At 44.5% G+C, this 24,190-nt stretch overlaps 1 protein-coding gene across 1 annotated transcript in view; it reads left to right on the forward strand.

Annotated features, from left to right (window-relative positions):
• The window catches only part of LOC141108421 (metabotropic glutamate receptor 6-like), a 181,644-nt gene that overhangs the window by 23,991 nt on the left and 133,463 nt on the right, over positions 1 to 24,190 (forward strand). Inside the window, exon 2 of the mRNA XM_073600014.1 lies at positions 4,791 to 5,362. Coding sequence (XP_073456115.1) covers positions 4,880 to 5,362 — 483 coding nt within the window. The 5' untranslated portion in view covers positions 4,791 to 4,879. The remainder of the gene's footprint in view (positions 1 to 4,790; positions 5,363 to 24,190) is intronic.

Here is a 24,190-nt window from a genome sequence, read left to right on the forward strand (position 1 = left end):
CTGCCGCAAGTCCGCCGAAGGTACGTCGGAAGTCTGTCGGACAGGCTGTCGGACTTTTGTAGACGAAAAGTCCGACCGTGTGTACGCGGCATTAGAGTTGTAGTATACTGGTATATGGCAGTTGTTAGCTTGACGCGTTTTGTGGCTTGGTGCCGCTCATCGGGAGCAAACACGTGGTGTATCTGCAAGTGGGAGATGAACAACTAGATAAATAATATTGTATCAATAGAGGGGAGGAGAATGAAGATGGAGACCCCCCAATAGATCACTCACAAGAATATATGCAGCTAGAGGCGTAATGTCAAGGACCACCCAAAGGCATCAGTGTCGGGAGCTGGGGGTGCTGGTACAACGGCAACACACATCACTAGGAGTATAATGACTGCTTACTTCCAGTAACTCAGTGAAGAAAGGCTTGTCTAGTCGACCCAAAGGGCAAATGTAGCAGCCCCAGGGGGCCAACCCAACAACAACAAGGGACAGTTGGGGTGTCATTATGAGGGTAACAAGGAGTCAGCCAGGAACAGGATGAGTGTAAGGTGATCAGCTAAATTGAGACTAGGAGCTGGTACAAAACATCCAAAATAATGGATCCTAATGTTAAAGGCCAGTCCCACAGCAACTCTTGAAGGCGATTCATAATGTTGAATTAGTGTAACTTGTTCATCCCAAGGTATTCAACCAGTCATCCACGTCGGTTGGGGAGTTGAAGAAACAAACCGAGCCATTATGTGGGACCCTAGGGGGCTAGGATACATCATGCTGTATTTAATGTTCTTTTCACGTAGGCGCTTATGGACTTCGTTAAAGGTTTTCCGCATACGTTGCAGCTCAGCTGAAGTGTCCGGAAACAGTAGGACGGAGGAGCCGCCATACAGAAATGTGGGGTGTCTACGAGCCTCGAAGAGAATTCTGTCAGGATCTCTGTAGTTAAGAAAATGAACAAGGAAGGGTTGGGGATTTGCTCCAGGGATAGCACGCCTCGTGGGTACCCAGTGGGCACGCTACACAATGTAGGTTGGGGAGACATCAGCAAAGCCTAGCAAGTTCTTAAGGAACCCCTCCACAAATTCAGCTCCCCGATCACCCTCTGGGAGACCTATGACATGGACATTGTTGTGCCTCGCCCTGTTTTCTGCGTCATCTGATTTAGTGACAAGCATTTGTATTGTGCGTTGTAAGTTAGCTATTGTATTGGAGTTGCCGTGAGGTCCTCAGTGGCAGATATTCTGGATTCTGATTCGGTCAGCCGACCCCTGATTTTATCCAGATCGTTTCTTATGAGATTGCATTCTTCCGTAAGACGATCTATTCTCACGAGCATGGATGTTTTGCTGTTTTCAATGGCAGCCAGGATCGCAGCAGTACCATCTTGAGTGGGGGGGGGCAGGAGGAACTACGTTCATGAATGTCCCAGGCTCCATAACTAGCACAGATAGTAGGACCCGCAGCCTCCCAACAAGAGAGGCATCCGTTTGCGTAACTGGGATAGGTGGGCAGCTCGGCGTGGCCTTGTTTACACCCTTGTTTTTAGGGCCCATTAGTTTGGAGAGAAGAGGAGCAGGGAGTGACTCTGAAATGGGAAGTACTGTGGGTGATAAGTCAGAGTGCCATTTATAACAAGGGTCCCAGGGAGCCACTCCACACACACAGCAGCCAGTCACTCTTAGGATGTCAGCAGACACTCACCCAGGTCACTGGACAGGGGATGTTGTGGAAGCCAGAGAGGTTATGGTCTCAGGGTCGCAGGCACATTCCGCCCGCACTGCTTCTCCCCCTCAATCCAGCTGGGTCCACAGGGAGGCAGGAGCAGAAGAAGGGAGCTAGGAGCCCAACGCGGACTCGCCGCCCGCATTCCACAGCGATGCTTGTATGGGGAATCCGGCCTAATGAGCAAGAGGGCAGCGGATTGCGGGAACATCGAAGGCCGTGGCCCTCGCTCCAGCCGCTCCACGCGAATGGCAACAGTTTAGAAGGAGGTGCGGGGTCCATCGTGGCTTCGGATGGGCCTGGTGCTGGATAATTGGCGCCGCGGACTAGGCCGCAAACCGCGATGCTCACCTGGGGGGCGCCGATCAGGAAATAGCCCCTGGGGGGGATGCTCCGCAGCAAGCTGGATAGGATGAGCCATGTGGTGTTTTCTCTGGACGTGTAGGCAGTCAGATGGAGAAGGATTTTAGTTAGGATGCTCCGGAGCTCCTCTCTGACACGTTCGCCGCGGTTCACATCTGGTCACGCCCTCCAGCTTTGAGTATTTCTAATAGCCGCCAAACTATGGGTACTGTATTGTAAACTTGTTCCATGGTAATAACATAGTGTACATGTTACTTAAAAGTGTTGTGTTGATGTTTTATAATGCTTACATAGAAATGAGTCACATTTTATTTTCAGAAAAAGGATGTGCAAACTGATTAAGTGTTTATATATCACAATTACGTAAACATGTCCGCTATTCCATTAGTATACAGTATCTTACAAAAGTGAGTACACCCCTCACGTTTTTGTAAATATTTTATTATATCTTTTCATGTGACAACACTGAAGAAATGACACTTTGCTACAATGTAAAGTAGTGAGTGTACAGCTTGTATAAAAGTGTAAATTTGCTGTCCCCTCAAAAGAATTCAACACACAGCCATTAATGTTTAAACCGCTGGCAACAAAAGTGAGTACACCCCTAAGTGATAATGTCCAAATTGGGCCCAATTTGCCATTTTCCCTCCCCAGTGTCATGTGAGCCGTTAGTGTTACAAGGTTCCAGGTGTGAATGGGGAGCAGGTGTGTTAAGTTTGGTGTTATCGCTCTCACTCTCTCATACTGGTCACTGGAAGTTCAACATGGCACCTCATGGCAAAGAACTCTCTGAAGATGTGAAAAAATAATTGTTGCTCTACATAAATATGGCCTAGGCTATAAGAAGATTGCCAAGACCCTGAAACTGAGCTGCAGCACAGGACAGGTTCCTCAGAACAGGCCTCGCCATGGTCGACCAAAGAAGTTGAGTGCACATGCTCAGCGTCATATCTAGATGTTGTCTTTAGGAAATAGACGTATGAGTGCTGCCAGTATTGCTGCAGAGGTTGAAGGGGTGGGGGGTCAGCCTGTCAGTGCTCAAACCATACGCCTCACACTGCATCAAACTAGTTTACATGGCTGTCTTTCCAGAAGGAAGCCTCTTCTAAAGATGATGCAAGAAAGCCTGCAAACAGTTTGCTGAAGACAAGCAGACTAAGGACATGGATTACTGGAACCATGTCCTGTGGTCTGATGAGGCCAAGATAAACTTATTTGGTTTAGATGGTGTCAAGCGTGTGTGGCGGCAACCAGGTGAGGAGTACAAAGACAAGTGTGTCTTGCCTACAGTCAAGCATGGTGGTGGGAGTGTCATGGTCTGGGGCTGCATGAGTGCTCCTGGCACTGGGGAGCTACAGTTCATTGAGGGAAGCATGAATACTAACATGTACTATGACATACTGAAGCAGAGCATGATCCCCTCCCTTCAGAGACTGGGCTGCAGTGCAGTATTCCAACATGATAGCAACCCCAAACACACCTCCAAGACGACCACTGCCTTGCTAGAGACGTTGAGGGTAAAGGTGATGGACTGGTGATGGACTGGGCAAGTATGTCTCCAGACCTAAACCCTGTTGAGCATTTGTGGGGCATCCTCAAACGGAAGCTGGAGGAGCACAAGATGTCTAACATCCACCAGCAACCTGTAAAGCTCTGGTGAACGCCATGACCAAGAGGGTTAAGGCAGTGCTAGAAAATAATGGTGGCCACACAAAATATTGACACTTTGGGCCCAATTTGAACATTTTTACTTGGTGGTGTACTCACTTTTGTAGCCAACGGTTTAGACATTAATGGCTGTGTGTTGAGTTATTTTGAGGGGACAGAAAATTTACACTGTTATACAAGCTGTATACTCACTACTTTACATTGTAGCAAAGTGTAATTTCCTCAGTGTTGTCACATGAAAAGATATAATAAAATATTTACAATAATGTGAGGGGTGTACTCACTTTTGTTAAATACTGTATTTGGGTACACCGATCCTATAGAATATTATAAAATACTGTATATAATTTGTTATATGCTATTTATACATTACCGCATATTAGTAGGAATATTTGTGTGTTTATTTTAGAAATTATCAATCTCGTATTTGGTATTTGTGTTCACCAGAAGATGCTATGTTAGTTCTATATTTCTATGCTGTATGTGTAGAGGATGGTAATATGAAATGGTTAGATTATTTAGGGTTTTTGCTATTGGGTGTATATGTTTGTTATTTGGTGAATGTCATTGGTTGGATGTATAGGGGCTGCATTAGATCATTATTGCATTTGTCAGAGGGGGTCTAGTCTTGTCTTGCTAGAAGAATACAGATTAGTCTGAGGTCTTCATGCTAGAGCTTTGCAGTGTGTGTGTGGGTTCAGTGCTTGTTCTCTTAGTTATAAATAGGATTTAAAGAATAGATGCAGAGATGGCCTGGGGCGTACTGTCACTGGCAGGACTGTGAGCTGACTGTAAGCTTTACTCTGCTCCCTCTTTCTGTATCCTGTGGAGGTTTGGGTAAATTTATTCATAAATATTTCCTCTCTGTGCCCCCTTTCTCTGTCTTCTGCATGCTTCCCTTTGTCCTCTGTCAAAATTCTCCTTATGTATGTCATTCTGACCCCTACAACCCATCTTTACACATTGCGTCTGAAATGTGTTCTTATATGAATCATTATCTTGTGATGGAATGCTGATCACTGTCCTATCTCCACATTCTCTTTCTGCAGACATCTCCCAATCATATATTTTTGGATACAGCCTGAATGACAGAGTCTACAAATCCATCAGTCCTCCCTCGAGAGGAACTTACAAAGACATGGGACCTCCTCCAGCTCCCAGAACCCTCTTCTTCTTCATCCTCTTGCAGAGGGGAGTTGAGTCTCAGCAGAATACCCAACCCCACTCTATTAAGATAGATGGGGACATCACTTTAGGAGGCTTGTTCCCGGTCCATGCCAAGGGCCCAGCTGGTGTTCCATGTGGAGAAGTGAAAAAAGAAGCTGGGGTACATCGAATGGAGGCTATGCTATATGCCCTGGACCAAATTAATGGGGATCCCGAGCTTCTTCCCAACCTGACGCTTGGAGCTCGTATTCTAGACACCTGCTCTCGAGACACCTATGCTCTGGAACAGTCTCTTACCTTTGTTCAAGCCCTGATTCAGAAAGACACCTCAGATATTCGCTGTTCCAATGGAGAGCCAGCCATTTTCAGCCGCCCAGAGAAGGTTGTGGGAGTGATTGGTGCTTCAGCAAGCTCAGTCTCTATCATGGTGGCCAACGTGTTGAGACTCTTTGCTGTAAGATCATCTGATTTACATATTTGTTTTTTTCCTACTTAAAAATTAATTAGTATGCTAGACAAATATATCTGGCCCACTGCCTGCTTTTTCTTCCTTGTGCTCTGCTCAGTTTTGCTTTTAGCAGCACCATTAAAGCAGAGCTGCGATGAGCAATGTGTATCTTAAAGCAAACATTTTTTTTTTTTACATAAAGGTATTTAAGTGACACAAAAAATCTAAAAACAGGTACCTAAGGTGAGTATTGAGCATTTTGGATAGCAGATCACAGGGGTTGTGGCTGTTGGTATTTGCATATTGAGGTCCTCTTGGGCAGAGGTATGTACAGGCACTTCTATGTCTCTTCCCATGCTCTATTTAAGTCCAACAAATCACCTCTGCTTGGGAAAATCTAACACAAGACCACAATGTTGTCAGGATTCACTCAATACCTCTTGGGTCATTGCAATATTCAAGTTAAAGTTTTTCAAGTTTTAACACTACTGGTTCCCTCCCTTATGTATGACGAGGAACTGGTCAGGCTTGATTTACTGTACATTGCTCCTTGCTGCACAAGATCATTAAGGGCATAGGTGTAGCTTTAAATTCTTGTAATCGATTACCTTAAATTCAGTGAGTGAATTTTGAAAACAATATTGCCTCATGTTGGAATATACCTTAAAGTGTTTTTTTTAACTTGTACCGATCTGAGGCCTGATTTTAGCACCTTAGTTTTCATATAGAGGCTGTAAAAACAGAAAAGTCTGTCTGCATGAAAGGGTGCTTTGTGTTAATTGAATACGTTTTTGAAGTGGCAAGTTTAAGGCTGTGTAGCCCAACCCCATTATAATTTTAGAATGGTAACAACTACAACCTTTTTTCAAACATAGGTGTTATGTTCTCCCTGTGGTGCCATCTGTCAGGAATCATAGGCAACTTTCAGCGTTTATTTCGGTTTGTGACCACTAGTCATGGCTAAACAAGTCTGAACCAGAAAAAATGGGATCTCATTAATCAATGCAAGCCTAAAATGTTTTACCTTAAATAAGCAAAGCAGTCACCATGATGTGCTAAAAACCCAACGTTTTCTGTACTGGATTTCACATTAGCTGTTCACTCAAGTCAATGAGTTTATGTATTGTGATTTCAGCAGTTTTTCTTAAACTAGAATTCTAGCTAAATATGTTTCCTTTTAATGGATTAAAGCACAACCTGGCCTTTTAAAGGCACCCTCTCTTTTCGACTGTTTATAATTGTAAGAAGGTGGAAGTTTGTCCGCAAGAGTTGATCGTGGTGGAGTGAACAAATTTGTACCTTTATTTGCTGTTATTCATGTTGGATGGTCTCTATTGAAGAAGATTGGTGGAAGCAACTCTATTTAGGTTTCTACTACTTTCTACTACTTTTTATTGTTTTAGCACTAATTATTATTTGCACTGGATTTAGGAGTTGGTTTATTGTATATATTGTTTGGAAATATGTTTAGTTCATGTTTTTGAGCACATTGTTTTCAATATGGAATAGTGTTTTGCAGCTCATTACCATTTATTTTTACACAAACCTGCAATGTGGCTGTCAAAAATGTTAACTGATTAGACTGGGCAATACCATTTTTATAGTTTCTTAATACATGTTCAGAAGTCTTAATGGGAACAATGTTATTATATGCCATGCTATGCTTGCTGAATCAGAGCATACCATGTTAGTATGTACCCAAAGTAACACAAATTACCCTTGCAGCATGTCACGAACCACAGTTCAGCTCTTAAGAGGAAAAGGCTTGGCATTTCTCCTGCTGTGCATAAATGCATAATGTGTTCCACTTTGTCCGTCTCATCATTTTTATAGTACAACATAAGGCTGTATTATGGCAGATTAGTCTTGCCTGTGCTTGTAAGCCATAATTTTTATGGTTACATATGGCAGGCCGAACAGTTAAAGCAGATTAGTAACAAATTACTGCAGGTGTATTTTAAAAATAATATGCAATTATTTAGTATATATACAATAAGTATAAGTATAGTATATATAAGTGGGAGCTTTATATTTGCCCATGGTTCTTTTTTATTTAGTTTAATTCTGTGCTCTATGGATGAGAACATGTATGTTAGGCATTTTGGTTATACAGTTGTGCTCATAAGTTTACATACCCTGGCAGAATTTTTCAGAGAATATGAATGATAACACAAAAACTTTTCTTTCACTCATGGTTAGTGTTTGGCTGAAGCCATTTATGATAAATCAACTGTGTTTACTCTTTTTAAATCATAATCACAACAGAAACTACCTAAATGACCCTGATCAAAAGTTTACATACCCAGGTGATTTTGGCCTGATAACATGTACACAAGTTGACACAAAGGGGTTTGAATGGCTATTAAAGGTAACCATCCTCACCTGTGATCTGTTTGCTTGTAATTAGTGTGTGTGTATAAAAGGTCAATGAGTTTCTGGATTTCTGACAGACCCTTGCATCTTTCATCCAGTGCTGCACTGACGTTTCTGGATTCTGAGTCATGGGGAAAGCAAAAGAATTGTCAAAGGATCTACGGGAAAAGGTAGTTGAACTGTATAAAACAGGAAAGGGATATAAAAAGATATCCAAGGAATTGAGAATGCCAATTAGCAGTATTCAAACTCTAATCAAGAAGTGGAAAATGAGGGGTTCTGTTGAAACCAAACCACGGTCAGGCAGACTAATTAAAATTTCAGCCACAACTACCAGGAAAATTGTTTGGGATGCAAAGAAAAACACACAAATAACTTCAGATGAAATACAGGACTCTCTGAAAACATGTGGTGTGGCTGTTTCAAGATGCACAATAAGGAGGCACTTGAAGAAAGATGGGCTGCATGGTCGAGTCGCCAGAAGAAAGCGATTACTACGCAAATGCCACAAAATATCCCGCTTACAATACACCAAACAGCACAGAGGCAAGCCTCAAACCTTCTGGCACAAAGTCATTTGGAGTGATGAGACCAAAATTGAGCTTTTTGGCCACAACCATAAACACTTCATTTGGAGAGGAGTCAACAGGGCCTATGATGAAAGGTACACCATTCCTACTGTGAAACACGGAGGTAGATCGCTGATGTTTTGGGGATGTGTGAGCTACAAAGGCACAGGAAATTTGGTCAAAATTGATGGCAAGATGAATGCAGTTTGTTATCAAAAAATGCTGGAGGAACATTTGCATTCATCAGCCAGGTAGCTGTGCATGGGACGTACTTGGACATTCCAACATGACAATGATCCAAAACACAAGGCCAAGTCTACCTGTCATTGGCTACAGCAGAATAAAGTACAGGTTCTGGAGTGGCCTTCTCAGTCTCCTGACCTCAATATCATTGAGCCACTCTGGGGAGATCTCAAACATGCAGTTCATGCAAGACAGCCCAAAAATTTACAGGAACTGGAGGCTTTTTGCCAAGAGGAATGGGCAGCTTTACCATCTGAGAAGATAAAGAGCCTCATCCACAAATACCACAAAAGGCTTCATTAATATTAAAGGGGGCAATACACGGTATTAAGAACTGGGGTATGTAAACTTTTGATCAGGGTAATTTGGCTAGTTTTTGTTGTGATTATGATTTAAAATAAGTAAACACAGTTTATTGTTAATACAGTAAATGGCTTCAGCCAAACACTAACCATGAGTGAAAGAAAGGTTTTTGTGTTATCATTCATATTCTCTGAAAAATAGCCAAGAAATCATAAATTCTGCCAGGGTATGTAAACTTATGAGCACAACTGTATCTTGCTTACATGAGGATTTGGACACTGCCAAACAAAAGCCAGTGATAAGCTTGTTAAAACCCCTCTCATTCTGAGCATGCCTGTTTTTCTAAAGGTGTCCTAGGAGAATGAATGTCTTCTCTAATTAGAAAAGTTTATGTGTTTTGCTAGCAATTTTTTTCTTTTTGTTCAAGATTATTTTATTCTTCAGACAAGACTATTACGTAGCTTGAGCTGTTTTCTTATGTAACTATCTGGATTGGTATAGTCTTTGCAATAGCTTTGGAGCCTACACCTGGGCACCGCTGGTCTGGGCGTTTGCAGGGCTTGGGCTCTGCTTGTAGTGATTTCCAGACTTCTGTGTACTGTGTTAGCTGCAGAGCACTTTTCAGGTACAGAGCCATAGTACAGCCTTTGGAGTGCCCCAGTCTCTAAAGACTTATTAAAGTGGTTGTAAAGGCAGACTTTTTTTTTTTTACCATACTCCATCCTATAAGGTGTTCTATAAAAAACGTTCTACATGCAGCCACCCTTCTCAAACACATACCTGAGCCCAATCTCGATCCAGCAATGTGCTTGGGAGCTGAGGCTCTCTTGCGCCTCATTGGCTTAGATACAACAGCAGGAGCCATCAATTCCCTTTGATGTCAGTCAGAGCCAGTGACAGGGGGTGGGGCCAAGCCCCGCTCTGTGTGTATTATGGACATCAATAGCAGGGCTCAGGAGCAAGCATGTACAACTGCCCGAATAGCAAGCGGCTTGCTTTGGGGGCACTCGGCTGGTGGGAGGAGCCAGGAGTGCCGGCAGGGGACTCATGAAGAAGAGGATCGGGGCTGCTCTGTGCAAAAAAATTGCACAGAGCAGGTAAGTATAACATGTTTGTTGTTTTAAAACAAAAAACAAAGCTTTAATATTACTTTAATGAGTAGGCCATGTGGGCTGAGCATCAGGAGCTGCCTCATGTATCACAACCATTGGGTGCCATTATTATACCCCTTGTTGGTTCCAGCCTACAATGTCCCCTCTCAAGAACCTGACACAGACAACCTGAAATGTCTCCTGCTTGAGCCTTACATTCTTTGGAGTCCTTCTTGGCTCCCTCCTCGGTTATCACCTGTGAGGATTTCACTTCAGTTACGTAAGAATTTATGGGCCGAATTGCAATTTAATTTGCTGATTTGATCACAAAGGATGTAAGTGTACCTCCACATCTTCTCCTGCAGAACTATTATCTGATCTGCCTACAGCCTTAGGTGCCCCTGAGCCTTCAGTTGTGGAAGCTGAAGTCTGATGAAGAGTCTCAATAATCCTTGCTGGATGTGGTTGTGACTGAGGAGTCTTAAAGCGGAGGTCTGCTGAAATAAAAATATTAAAAGCCAGCAGCTACAAATACTGCAGCTGCTGACTTTTAATATATGGACACTTACCTGTCCTGCCCACAATGTCGGCAGCTGAAGCCGATCCATCCTTCGGCTCCTAGCTGCTGCCGCCGCCATCCTCGGTAAGTGAATAAGGAAGTGAAGCCGTGAGGCTTCACTTCCTGGTTCCCTACTGCGCATGTGCGAGTCGCGCTGCGCGTCCTCTCTGGTCCCTGCTGTGTTCTGTGTCTCACAGAATACAGCGGTGGAGGAGAGTGTAGGCGCCGGAAGTGGCATAGGTCACCGCAAGCGCCGTGGTGATCTATGCCAGGAAGTGGGAGCAAATACCTGTATTAGACAGGTATCTGCTCCCTCCTCCCCCTGAAAGGTGCCAAATGTGACACCGGAGGGGGGGAGGAATCCAAAAAGTGGAAGTTCAATTTTTGGGTGGAACTCCACTTTAAGTAGATACCACAAATCCTAGGCTTTGGAGACCATTTCAGCTCTTATTGACATGCTGTGTGCCAACTTAAAGAAGTTGTAAAGTCTCAAAGTTTTTCACCTTAATGCATTCTATGCATTAAGGTGAAAAACGTTCTGTGCTGCAGCAGCCCCCCAGAGCCCCCCTTTTTCTTAACTGATCCCGATCGTTCCAGTGTTGAGTATGAGCCCAGCAGCTCCAGCTGCTGTCTCGGGTTCTCATTGGATAGATTGATAGCAGCAGGAGCCGGTGACACGTGGGAGCCGGGGGGCAGGGCCGAGTCCTGCTGTCTGTGTCAATGGACACACGAGTGCCCCCCCATGGAATGCGGCTCCCAGTAAGGAGCACTCATTAAGGAGGAGGAGCGCCACCGGGGGACCCCAGAAAAGGAGGATTGGGTCCGCTCTGTGCAAAACCCTTGCACAGAGCAGGTAAGTATGACATGTTTGTTATTAAAAAAAAAAAAAACCTTTACAATTACTTTAAAGATAAAGGTGCAGCCTGTAGCTTATACTAATGCTGCCACCAATCTATAGTCCCTAAGAGTCCCTTAAACTACTAAAACTTTTCATGCACTTACTACGTCCAGATGTTATGCACACTGACTGTAAAATTTCTGGTAACCTGTAAGTCAAACATTTTGCAGTCCAATACCCGTTTCAGGAAGCCTTTAAAGGGAGTGGACTCTTTATAAGGAAGTTTTTATCAAGAAGTGGTATGTTTGTTGCCTTGTCCAATGGTGTCCTAACTTAATGATGCTCTGACCATGTGAGTAGAAGATGTGCCATTATGTAAGGAACCTATTGATAAACAGATAGAGGCTCTCTCCAAAATCTTTAAAAAGAAAACAATTGTTTGGGACTTTATATGAGGTCAGGACAGATCATGTACCTCCATCTCCAAAATCTTGTTTTCTTTGATTGATTGCATTGCTAAATGCTGTGACTGTGATGTTAGTCTGTCAAACATTAGAGGACTGGAGTAAACACATGGCAAGGGATCCAGCTCTACTACACACTAATCCTCTATTTGTGGAGTGTTTGAGGTTATGCTGACAGCTACGCAATACTATTTAGATGGGGTAGTGGACTTCTCATGTGTTATCTTCTGCATGAGTTCAATAGCAGTGAACTTTTGAACTCTATGGTTGAAATGTTGGGCAGTGGAGCAGACAATTTAAAGCATTTTCTGTGTGTGCCTTTAAAGGTGGAACATCTCTTTGGAGCTGCCTTGAGCACCCTCATCAAGGATAGTAGGGGGTAAGAGTACTCCTAATCAAAAAAAGAACCTAGGCCTCAAGCTGAAACCCCTCTTATGAGGCAAGAAGACTTGCTTTTGTTGCTCCCAGACTTCAGCCTCCAAGGCCAAACCCAAACCAGAAGCCCAGTTTTAATGAATACCCTGGGCCCCCAAATCCCCCAAAACTTGCAGGCAAATCCTCTTCCGCATGAAGGGACACCACCAGTTTGCAAAATTGGAGACATTCAGCTTGTTTCCCTACGCCTGTCTATGCTCAAACAGTATACTATTGTCTCTGATTGTGTTCAAACTTCTAAGTTTATTCGCTCCATGTTGATAAAAGTACATGAGCTTTTGCCAAACACCTAAGGGGTTTAAAGCACAATATTAAACCTGTGGTTCCTTAGAGATTAAAAGTTGTGCATGTTCTCCTATATCATGTGCTTACACAAGGTGTAAGTCTGGGCTGGTCGGAGTTCCGCATTGGCTCGCATTGGTGGCTTTTAACCACTTGACCTCTGGAAGATTTACCCCTCTTCGTGACCAGGCCATTTTTTTGTGATACGGCACTGTCTTACTTTAAATGACAATTGAGCAGTCATACAACACTGTACACAAATAAAGTTTATGACCTTATTAGATCACCTTTGCAGTTTTTATTTTTTGCACTATAAACAAAAAGGCCGACAATTTTGAAAAAAACAAAAAACAAACTATTTTTTTACTTTCTGCTATAAAGCATATCCAATAAAAAAAATGGAAAAAATATAATTTCTTCATAAATGTATGCAAATATGTATTCTGCTACACATTTTTGCTCAAAAGTTATAGCATCAACTATATTTTACTAGTAATGGCGGCGATCAGCAACTTATAGCGGGACTGCTATATTGCTGCGGACATTCGGAAACTAACTGACACTTTTGACACTTTTTGGGGACCAGTGACACTAATTCACTGCTAAAAAATATGCACTGTCACTGTACTAATGTTACTGGCTGGGATGAGCTAAAGGTTAACTGTGTGCCTAGCCTGTGTTTTACTATACTGGGGGATTTGCTTTTACCAGGGGAAGAGATAGAATTTATTTTGTGCTTTGCAGGGACACAAATTCCATCCCTTCCCTCCTGTTAGAATGGTGATCTGCCTTGTTTACATAGGCAGATAGCAGTTCTGTCTCTCTGCCTAACAATCGGCGGGTGCGGGAGGACACCAGGTACTGTGCATCCGTTGATTTGCTTCCGCTGTGTGTAATCACAGTGGAGCGAACTGCCAGTGGCAGGCATGCGCGCCCCTTACCCAGCAGAGTCAAATCATGTATGTATACGTGTTCTGGCGCACAGGTTTCGCCCTGTAACAAAAACTGCTATAGGACGGACCTTAAGTGGTTAAAGGCGCACACACTTTGAGTGTTTTTTGACAAAAAAGATAAATATCTTCTGGTAAGAGGCTATGTGAGTTCAAGGTGGAGGGATCACGTGGAGGAACACTTGCCCTGTATATTGTTTGGATATACAGTATTCGCATGGACTTGACACTTAAATATCTCTCTGCATGCTATATTTGACACATCATTACTATTATTTGATATATGAATTTTTGTTCACACTTTATTGAAGTTTTTACAAAGGCATGAATTGCATATGTACAATTAATTTTGAAATATGTATTGATATATGATTTATGTATTTTCAGAATTGATTGCACCAATCAATGTCTGTTGGTTTATTTCCAGAGGTTTTTGGCACTTGTATTTGATTCTTAGGCTTGTGTTTGATACTTTTTGGGAAGCGCACCTACACATTTAAATAGTTGTTCTTGGCTGTTCCGGTGTCCCTCCTGCCTCTCGAGCATATAATGTGTGGTGAACGACATCTCAGTAGAGCCTCCATTCCTAGTTGATCCCTCTTACGAGGAAACGTGTCCGTTGGAGCTTAATTCAGTGACGTTACCACGTTTCAGTCTGCAGGCAAGGACCGCAGCTGACTGCTTATTTGTTTGCTTCTTACTGTTTTTTAAGTGCAGTAGCTATTCTTAATAAATATTGATCCTAAGTACTGCACCATAAAGCCTCTTTCTTTTTAACTCCTCAACCTGGGAGAATCCATGGTATTTGCTCCGTCCTAATAACGAGCATATACGGAGTATAGCATTGCCAAGTGGAGCAGTTTTCATATGAGGAGAGAGTGCCTGCAGAGGAGTCCTAGGAGTGGAATATCCTTGGTGGTGGATATCTATGCAATGAGTTTGATCTCTATAATTTGAGATCCAGCCCTCCTGGTAAGAAGTGCATATTGTATGTGGGAAGGAGCACTTTTAAGCACCGTAATTAAGAATCACCTTTTTCACCTATTCCAACTCATCTTATGGGACTCTTTTTCTGACAATATTTTTTGATACAATTTTTTTGATAAAAATGTTTAGCTATTTTTTTATTGTTCACCCTTATTTATTTATTTACTCACTTAAGTTTTTTTTTTTTGTATGAACTTAATATGAATATTGTTCCTTGATATTATTGAGTTTGATAAGAATATTTACAGGTTGCGCACTTATATTTTTTCTGTATATATAGTGATTTGTGTATTTAGACTTTCATAAGTAGCAGCACCTTTTGGTACACTTTTTTGTTTGCTGCTGAAAACTGCGTATATTTGTTACTATTATGAAAGAAGCCTTATTACTATTTGTGAGCTAGAAAACGGATGACAAGACAAGATTACAGCTCTAGACATCTTACTTTAGCAGCAAGTATGTGAGACGAGTTTGAGCGCCTTGAAAGCATTATTACCATATTAATGATGTAGTATTGCAATATGGCTGCGAGATAACTAAAGTTGACTGTAGTTTAGCTGTTAGCTGCTACAGGTTATCTTGTAAGTCACCACCACATAACCCTGAGTGCAGCCCATGAGCTTCAACACAATAACCTTATTAACAATTATTATTATTATACAGGATTTATTTAGTGCCAACAGTTTGGGCATCGCTTTAAAATATAAAGGGAGACAATACAGCGACAATACAATTCAATACGAGATGGTTAAGAGGGCCCTGCTCCTGCAAGATTTCTGCCTGTTCCAGCATTCTTCACTGTATAGTACAGCCTTTCTTCTAAAAGTGCCCTTACTGGGATCTCTTCATCCTACTCATGCACTGTGGCTCGACTGATACCTGCAGGTAGCTGTACTAAATGTTGCCTACAGCCATCCTGCAGAGTAGGGCTCTACTCATAGGAATGAAGGGGGCCAAATGTGCATGCACAATTGTTAAGGAGTTCCTGACTGTTAGATGCTTGGTGACCCCATAAAGTTAATCTTTCCTAATTGTACATCAAGGGACATTGGCTTAGTATTCAGGTACATTGGATTATGAAGCTGCTTTGCAGTAAATTGGATAGAGGCAAACAAAGCTGTAACATCAGCATAATCCCTCCCACTCTGTGTGCCTTATTTTTTTGCTGGTGTCCTTAGAAGAACAGATGTCTTCTCTCTGCTCTGAGAAAAGCAAACCATTTCTTACTTTTAATCTAAGACTGTTTTTCTAGCAATATTCTTAAGATACTGCAGAGCCACTGGGGCTTATTTTATGGCTTTCTGGATCAGTTAATCCTCAACATAGTGTTGCAGGCTATACTTCGACCCCGCTGTGAAGAAGCTGTAATGTGACTTTCGACACTGGATCCTGCATTAGATGCTCTCCTAAGCACCTTCGTGTAACGTGTTAGCTAGCCACAGAGTGCTTTACAGGTCCAGGGCTGTACTGCAGCCATTGTTGGAAGCCTGTCCCTGAAGACCCCCTGGGGGTGTGTGCCCACCGTAGGGGAGAAGACTGTTTGGATTGGGGCATATCCCCTGAATACTATCTATGTCTATAACCTGATTGACGGGGAACCACACCACTGATGTGGCGAGTCAGGGATTATCCCTTATGGGAGCCTGGGTGTGCTGGGCCCTATAAGGGATTATGTCAAGAGCCCCAGCTGCCAATACTGTGCCAGATTTCGGTTGCATGCCAGCTTCGGGATTGGGTGTGATGCCATTTTTAAGATTGGTGCAGTAATATCAGGCTTCAGATGGGCACCACTAATCTGCCTGCACCACCTCCTTTAAGGGAAACAATGAGCTGTCATTTCCAGAGCGCAGTTAGACCGACACGGCCTCAGATCCTTCAGGACAGTACTTGAGCTAATCCACTGCCTCCAGTGACTAATTACAGATGGCATTAACCTTTACCCAGTGGGCTCTCCCCATAGTGGAATCGGTCATTTCTTGCTTTAACAAGACTTTGAATCTCCCTTTTGAGTGCATCCTGGTATTTAAAGATGGTAGCTAAAAGCTGATTCCACCTGCATCAGCCTCTTCACAAGGATCCCCTCCTGCTCCTGCAGTAGTTATGCTCCCACCTGAGCCCAGGGTACCAACCCCAGACAGGTTCCTGGGTGAACGCAGCAAGTTCAGAGCGTTCCGGAACGCATGCGAACTTTACTTCGCCCTCCAACCCCGCACTTTTTCTTTGGAAGCTACAAAAGTCGGCTTTGTGATTTCCTTGCTGCAAGGTGAGCCACAATCCTGGGCCCATCACCTTCTGGAACAGAAGGCTGAATGTTTATCGGACTTAACCACATTCTTCAGTGCCATGGCCCAGCTGTATGAAGACCACCAGCAAATGGCTTCAGCAGAAGCAGCTCTTCACTCACTATGACAAGGTCGTAGGGTGGTGGAAGACTATGTTTCGGAATTCAGACGATGGGCATTTGACATCAACTGGAATGACGCCGCCCTATGCTACCAATTCCGCATGGGCCTCTCTGAACCGCTCAAGGACGTGCTAGCGCGAGTAGGTGTACCCGCTACCCTTGAAGCCCTGATTGATTTATCCATTCAGATCGACCGCCGTCTGAGAGAACGAAGACTAGAGAGAGCTGCAGTTCCATCCCGTCCGGTATGGATGTTACACCAGGTACCCAGATCCTTCAATCTTGCCTCACCAGCTCCTGCCACTCCCCCTCCTGACGCTCCAGGACCTATGCAGCTCGGCCTGCTGCGCCCTTCTCTCTCCACTGAAGAACGACAACATAGTCGCCAGCAGAACCTGTGCCTATACTGCGGGGGATCCCTCTCAACTACTTCTGCCTCGTTAACTCCAAGTTCACTTAACAACTCCGCTCATCTTACTCTTCCCATCTCTTTACAGCTGCCAGGAAGGACTATTCAGACTACCGCCATAATTGATTCCGGAGCCTGCAGCTGTTTTGTGGACTGAACCTTTGCTGCCAGACATCATATTCCATTGCAACCTAAAGCACAGAAGCTCTCGGTTCACCTGGCAGATGGCTCCACTATTAAATCCGGAGCAGTCACTCATAAAACCATTCCTCTGCTTACCACCATTTCCAAAGACCACCAAGAACTGCTACGTCTGGACGCCATCACTTCCCCTTTGTTCCTGGTCATCCTTGGTATGCCCTGGCTGAGGGCCCATAACCCCCACATTGACTGGACTAAAGAAGGAATTAACTTTGTCTCCCCTTACTGCATCCAGTACTGCTTACAGACCCCCTGTGGTGTACCCGCTCTGCTATGCCTTGACACAGACTCTGAGATCAGTCAGCTTGTGCCTACAGTTTACCATGACTTTCTAGATGTGTTTAGCAAGAAAGGGGCAGAGATCCTTCCTCCTCATTGGTCTTACGACTGCCCTATAGAGCTACTTCCTGGAGCTGTAGTCCCTTTCGGGAGAATCTTCCCCCTGTCCGAAAGTGAGCTGGTAGCTCTAAAAGACTACATCGATGACAATCTAAGAAAAAGGTTCATCCGCCCTTCTACATCTCCAGCTGGGGCAGGAACTTTCTTTGTTGAGAAGAAGGATCATTCATTATGGCCCTGTGTGGATTACCATGAGCTCAACAAGGTTACGGTTAAGAACCGTTATCCACTTCCATTAGTACCGGAACTTTTTCAGAGACTTGGCTCTGCCACCATGTTTACAAAGCTGGATCTTCGGGGCGCCTATAATTTGGTGCGCATTCGAGAAGGCGATGAATAAAAGACTGCCTTCCGCACACGATTTGGGCATTTTGAGTATCTCGTGATGCCCTTTGGACTCTGCAACTCCCTGGCCACTTTCCAGCACTTCATTAATAACGTCTTCCGAGACTTCCTGGACTTGTTTGTTATTGTATACCTTGATGATATACTAATCTTTTCTTCCTCCCTAGACCACTACCGCAGACATGTCAATAGCGTATTAACCCGCCTTCGACAACATGGATTATACGCCAAACCCGAGAAGTGCGAGTTTGAATGCCAGAGTATCCTATTCCTGGGCCTGATCATTTCCACCGAAAGTATCAAGATGGATCCCCAGAAGGTCACAGCTATCTTGGACTGGCCTACTCCCTGTGACAAGAAGGGCATTCAACGCTTCATATGTTTTGCAAACTTTTACCAAAAATTCATTCGGGGGTTTTCAGCGATCATTGCCCCCATTATGCAACTCACCAAACAAGGTTCCAGATTCCGTTGGTCTCCAGAGGCTCAGACGGCCTTTGAGGTGCTGAAGAAGTTGTTCACTTCCGCACCTGTTTTGAAGCACCCCGACTCGGCCCTACCCTATGTTTTAGAAGTGGACGCCTCGGAAACAGCAGTTGGAGCTATCTTGTCCCAAAGACAGGGTCCCAAGGCCCTGTTGCACCCGGTCACATTCTTCTCTCATAAACTGTCAAGCGTGGAGAAGAACTATGACGTTGGGGATTGCGAACTTCTAGCGATTAAGGCAGCACTAGAAGAATGGAGGTACCTTCTCGAGGGAGCTGCACATCCAATCTTGATCTATACAGACCACAAGAATCTAGAGTACCTAAGGACAGCAAAGAGGCTGAGACCCCGTCAGGCCAGGTGGGCACTTTTCTTTTCTAGATTTACTTTTCATCTGACATACAGACCCGGATCTTAGAACATAAAGCCGGATGCACTGTCACGCATGTTCAGCAAATCTCAAGAAGTCTCTCCCCCGAATACGATCCTGTCCTCTGGGAATTAATGACCAGGATCAAGCAAGCCTCAGTGGGGATTTCTGCACCACCTGGGACCACCTTACGGACAAGGGAGGGGCTACTCTGGTATGAGGATAAGATCTTTGTGCCGGAGGATCTGCGAACAGCCACTTTGGGTATGTGCCATGATCACGCGCTTGCAGGGCACTTTGGCATCAGCAAGACCTCCGAACTTGTGCAGCGAACATTTTGGTGGCCGGGGGTGGCGAAGGACTGCAGGAAATACGTAGAATCTTGTACTACTTGTATCCATAACAAGAACAGCAAGTCCAGGGCCTGGGGTCTGTTGAAACCACTACCTGTCCCGAACAGACCATGGAGAATGATTTCAATTGATTTCATTGTAGAGCTGCCCCCATCCGAGGGCTACAGTACCATTTTCGTGATCGTCGATCGATTATCCAAGATGGCCCACTTCATTCCCATGAAAGGTACTCCCTCTGCACAAGAGACTGCACGGATTTTCATCAGAGAAATTATAAGACTCCATGGGGTTCCGGCAAATATCATCTCTGACAGAGGGGTCCAGTTTACCTCCAGATTCTGGAGATCTTTGTGTGAATCTCTGGGGAGTGAACTTTCATTTTCTTCAGCCTATCACCCGCAAACTACTGGACAGACAGAAAGAACCAACCAAACACTGGAACAATATCTACGCTGCTTCTCTTCCTTTTCACAAGATGACTGGGTGTCCCTACTTCCCTTGACCGAGTTTGCCTACAATAATTCTACCCACTCAGCCACGAAACAATCTCCTTTCTTCGCGAACTATGGTTTTCATCTCTCTTTTCTGTTCAATAACATTCCGGAATGCCCTGTACCCGCTGTACTCGAAACATTGGATTTCTTTAACTCCAACAACAAACTGTTACAGGAGACGGTGGCCAAGACTCAAGCTTACAATAAACAGATCTTCGACAAGAAGAGAAGAGGGGAGATGATCCTGAACCCGGGGGACCAAGTTTGGTTGGCTACAACGAACCTGAAATTAGCCTGTCCCTCAAGGAAATTAGGTCCCAGATTTGTAGGACCTTTCCCTGTAAAGAGGCGGATTAACAATGTCGCTTATGAACTTGGACTACCAGAGACCTTCAGGATCCAACCTGTGTTTCATATAGCCTTACTGAAGCCCGCTGTCCCTAACCCTTTTCCGGATCGGAATACAGGGCCACCCGAACCCGTGGTGGTAAACGGCGAAGAAGAATTCGAAGTAGAGGTGATCTTAGATTGCAGGAGAAGGAGAAGTCAAGTTCAATACCTGATTAAGTGGAGGGGATACGCTCAGTGAGGATGAGCCGACGTGAGACGTAGGAACGGGGGAGGGGCCTGTCGGCAGCACAGGTGTGAGGGAGAGGAGGCAGGCTGGACGCCCGGGAAAATTTGAGGCGGCGAACGGCGTGAGCCTGATGCCGCCTCAGTGCTAAGAATAAGAAGGACCCTCTGGCTTTCCCCCCCACTTCGCCTAGCCGCCGCTGAGGTTAGACTACCCCCCCACCCCCTCTCTGAGTGGTGGAGTGCGCTCACGGAGAGGATCAGGTTCCAGGAGAGTGAGGAGGAATCTGTGCATATAGACACGCCGGCGCCAGGCGGGATTGGCCAGGAGCCCGGAGCGAGACCCCGTGCTCTCAGGGGAACATCCTCTACGTCCCCCCCCCCCCTGGTCGTCTTCCCCTGCAGCAATCCCCACATAACAGCCTCAGGAGCCATCAGGGGAGCAGAGTCTAAAACAACAACAGGACAGCTACATCCAGGACAGCAGGTGACCTGTTTGAATGTTTGGTGGGAGTATACAAGAAGACGTCTTATGCAGGTATGAGCCATATACACTGTTTCTGGTATTTCCTGTCTTTTTCATCTGTGAAGATTGGAGTGTGGAGGATAAAAGGACTGTAATACTGAAAAGAAGGTGAACAGGGGAAGGAAGGAGGGGTTGGGGAAAGGAAGGAAGAGAAGTAAAAGCTGAAGAAGCTGGGAGCCCGGGGGAGCGATTGTGCGAACCCTGTAGGAGTCCAGCCTGAGGGTCCTTAGCACGGCTTGCAGCAAGGCCCAGGAGCACCAGCAAGAGGATAGTCACGCTAAGGCCCTAGATACTCCCCTAGGTGGATTGAAGTAAACGGGACTTTAAGCTATTTAAAATATAACTAAATACAAAATCCAGAAGTCACTTGGCCCTTGGGGCGATTTTTTTTTAAGTTTACAGGAGCGGGAAGTGTTGCGAGTCGCAGGTGGTAATATATTGGGAGAAGTATGCGAAGTCGTACCCAAAAAGCAGCCGAACCCAAGACCCCAAGGGAGAGCCTGAACTCTAGTTCGATCCAAAAATACCTGAAGGAGACGAGTGTAAAAAGCCCCGGTACGGATACGAAACTAGCAGGAATAAAGGATAAAAAGAAAGATCAAACAAAGCAAAAGGGAGAGAGGCCTAGAGAAGATCTGGTGTGTGAAGGTGGATCGGGTTCTAGCAAGATGGAGGGTCAAAGAAACATGGATGTATTGCCCACCAAGGTAGAAATGATGGAGATGTTCGCAAACTTAGAAACCGCCATAAAATCAGAAATTTCAAATGTAAGGTCGGACTTGGGCCATCTGTTGCGAAGAGTAGAGGAAGTGGAGGAGACGTCAGGCAATCATGCTAAGGAGATCTTGGAGCTTAAATCGCAGCTGAGTAAAATGAAAAGCGATTATCGCATGATGGCATACAAGCTGGAAGAACAGGAGAATCAAAGCCGCCGCCAGAATTTGCGTATTAGGTCTCTCCCAGAACAACAAAATGAGGACTTACCTTCGAAGATGAAAAAAATTTTTAACCCTATTTTGGGCTTGGAGGAGGAAACGACTCTAAAGATCGATAGGGTACATAGGATTAGAAAACCTCCAAATTTAAGGGCTGATATTCCTCGTGACGTGATTGTAAAATTTCACTCTTTTGAAGACAAGGATAAGATTTGGAATAACTTGCGGGGTACCCCCTCAGTTCGTTTCGAAGATAAAGATCTACAGATCTTTACGGATCTTTCGGCAGGCACCCTGGCCCGGAGAAGGCAACTTAGACCACTTCTCGAGTAACTTAGAAGAGCTAACATTAAGTATAGCTGGGGGTTTCCAACATCCCTACTAGTGACGAGGGAGGGCAGATCACTAAGGTTGAGGTTCCCGGAGGATATTGAGGACTTTTGTGAAAAATTGGGCATCCCCGCCCCGGGCATCTTGTTAGATTAAGGAGCCTCTAAGAAGATAAGGAAGGACTATGGCTATTGAAAGACATGGGGGATTGAGGGTGGGAGAGGGAAGGAGAAATTTTGAGGGGTGGGGGGGTTTCCTCTCCTTCTGCTCTTCTTCTCGCTCTCTCTCATGAAAGAATTGCTGGGGGTTTCTTGGTTTGAAGGTGAACGGGTTGAAAATATTTAAAGTCAAAAATGAGGGGGGGGGGGAGGAGTGGATAATTTTGTTACAATGTAAGGTGGGCAAAGCCCCGGTGTGGGAGAAGCGGGGGGGGGTGTAATATAGGGTGAAGAGGTCAGCCTCCGGCACTCCCGTCCCTACTACCTCAGTTTTTGGAGGTAGCGGGACATCTGTGGCTGCCTGCGGAGTCTCACCCCAATAAAATAAAACAATTAGAAGTTTGCAGTCGGGAATTGTAATGTTCCGGACTAGCGGACTTGGGGCCTTAGTAGGGCCAGGGGAGGGGGGGGGGTGAGGGGGGAGAGGGGGGAAGGGTGTGTGGGGGGGTTAAACCTGCAAGGGAGGCAACAGTTGGAGTTTGGCAGACGGAGGATTATGGTTGATCGTTTGTAGAATTATAATGGTAGATCTAAAATTTGCATCCTACAACGTGAAGGGCCTGAATTTGCCAAGTAAAAGGCATAAAATTTTAAAGGAACTTCAAGAGTATAAAGCAGATATAGTATTTCTTCAGGAGACCCATTTGACCCTAGATTCAAATGTCAGGCTCTATTCCCTAAAATTGACCCTTTGGTTTTACAGCGATACGCCTATTAGGAGAGCCAAGGGAGTGGCAATTGGCTTTTCCAAAACAGCTAAATTTTCCCTGATAAGCAGGGAGTCTGACCCAGAAGGGCGTTTCCTTTTCCTAAAGGGTAAAATGGGGAATAAATTGCTTACACTGGCGAATGTGTACTGCCCGAACAGAAATCCTACAGTTTTTCTGGAACAGGTTCTGATGAAACTGATGGACTTTAAAGAAGGGGAGGTGATCCTGGCGGGAGATTTCAATTTTTGCCTAGATCCCTCAGAAGACAGTACGTCCCGGGCACAGGGGACAAGGAAGGTTCAGTTAAGAAGGATCAGGAAAAGATTGCATCAATGCCACCTGATAGATGTATGGCGGTTACAGCACGCAAAAGTAAAAGATTACACCTTCTTCTCCCCTGTGCACGGGACGTACACAAGACTGGATTACATAATGATAGATCATAGTCTATTAGACTATGTAGGGGATACTAAAATTGAGATCATGTCTTTATCAGATCACTCCCCTGTCACGATGGAGGTTAGGTTCCCAGATATGCAAAGACAACCTTTTTCATGGAAATTGAACGAAAGTCTTCTTAGAATCCCCCAAGTCGCTGAGAAGTTGCAGGAGGAAATCGATTTCTTTTTTAAGGTTAATGATATTTCCCCATCTATTCTATGGGAAACGCATAAAGCATATGTCAGGGGGCTCCTGATATCCATCGGGGCAGGGGAGAAAAAAAGAGAAAAGAAAAAAGGGCAAAATTGTTAGATGAAATTGCAGCATTAGAACTGATCCACAAAGCCTCCAAGGGACAAGGACAAGATAATTATTGCCTCTTAGTGTCTAAAAGGGAGGAGTTAAAGGACAGTATGGAGCAGGACGCTAGGAGGGTCTTTAATAAAGTTATAAGAGAGAAATATTATAGTGGTAATAAATCAAGTAAACACTTAGCAAGGATATTGAGAAAGAAAAGAGATCGGAATTTCATCGAGAAAATACAAA

The sequence above is a fragment of the Aquarana catesbeiana genome, linkage group LG09, assembly GCF_042186555.1.
Source record: "Aquarana catesbeiana isolate 2022-GZ linkage group LG09, ASM4218655v1, whole genome shotgun sequence".
Classification (NCBI taxonomy): Eukaryota; Metazoa; Chordata; class Amphibia; order Anura; family Ranidae; genus Aquarana; species Aquarana catesbeiana.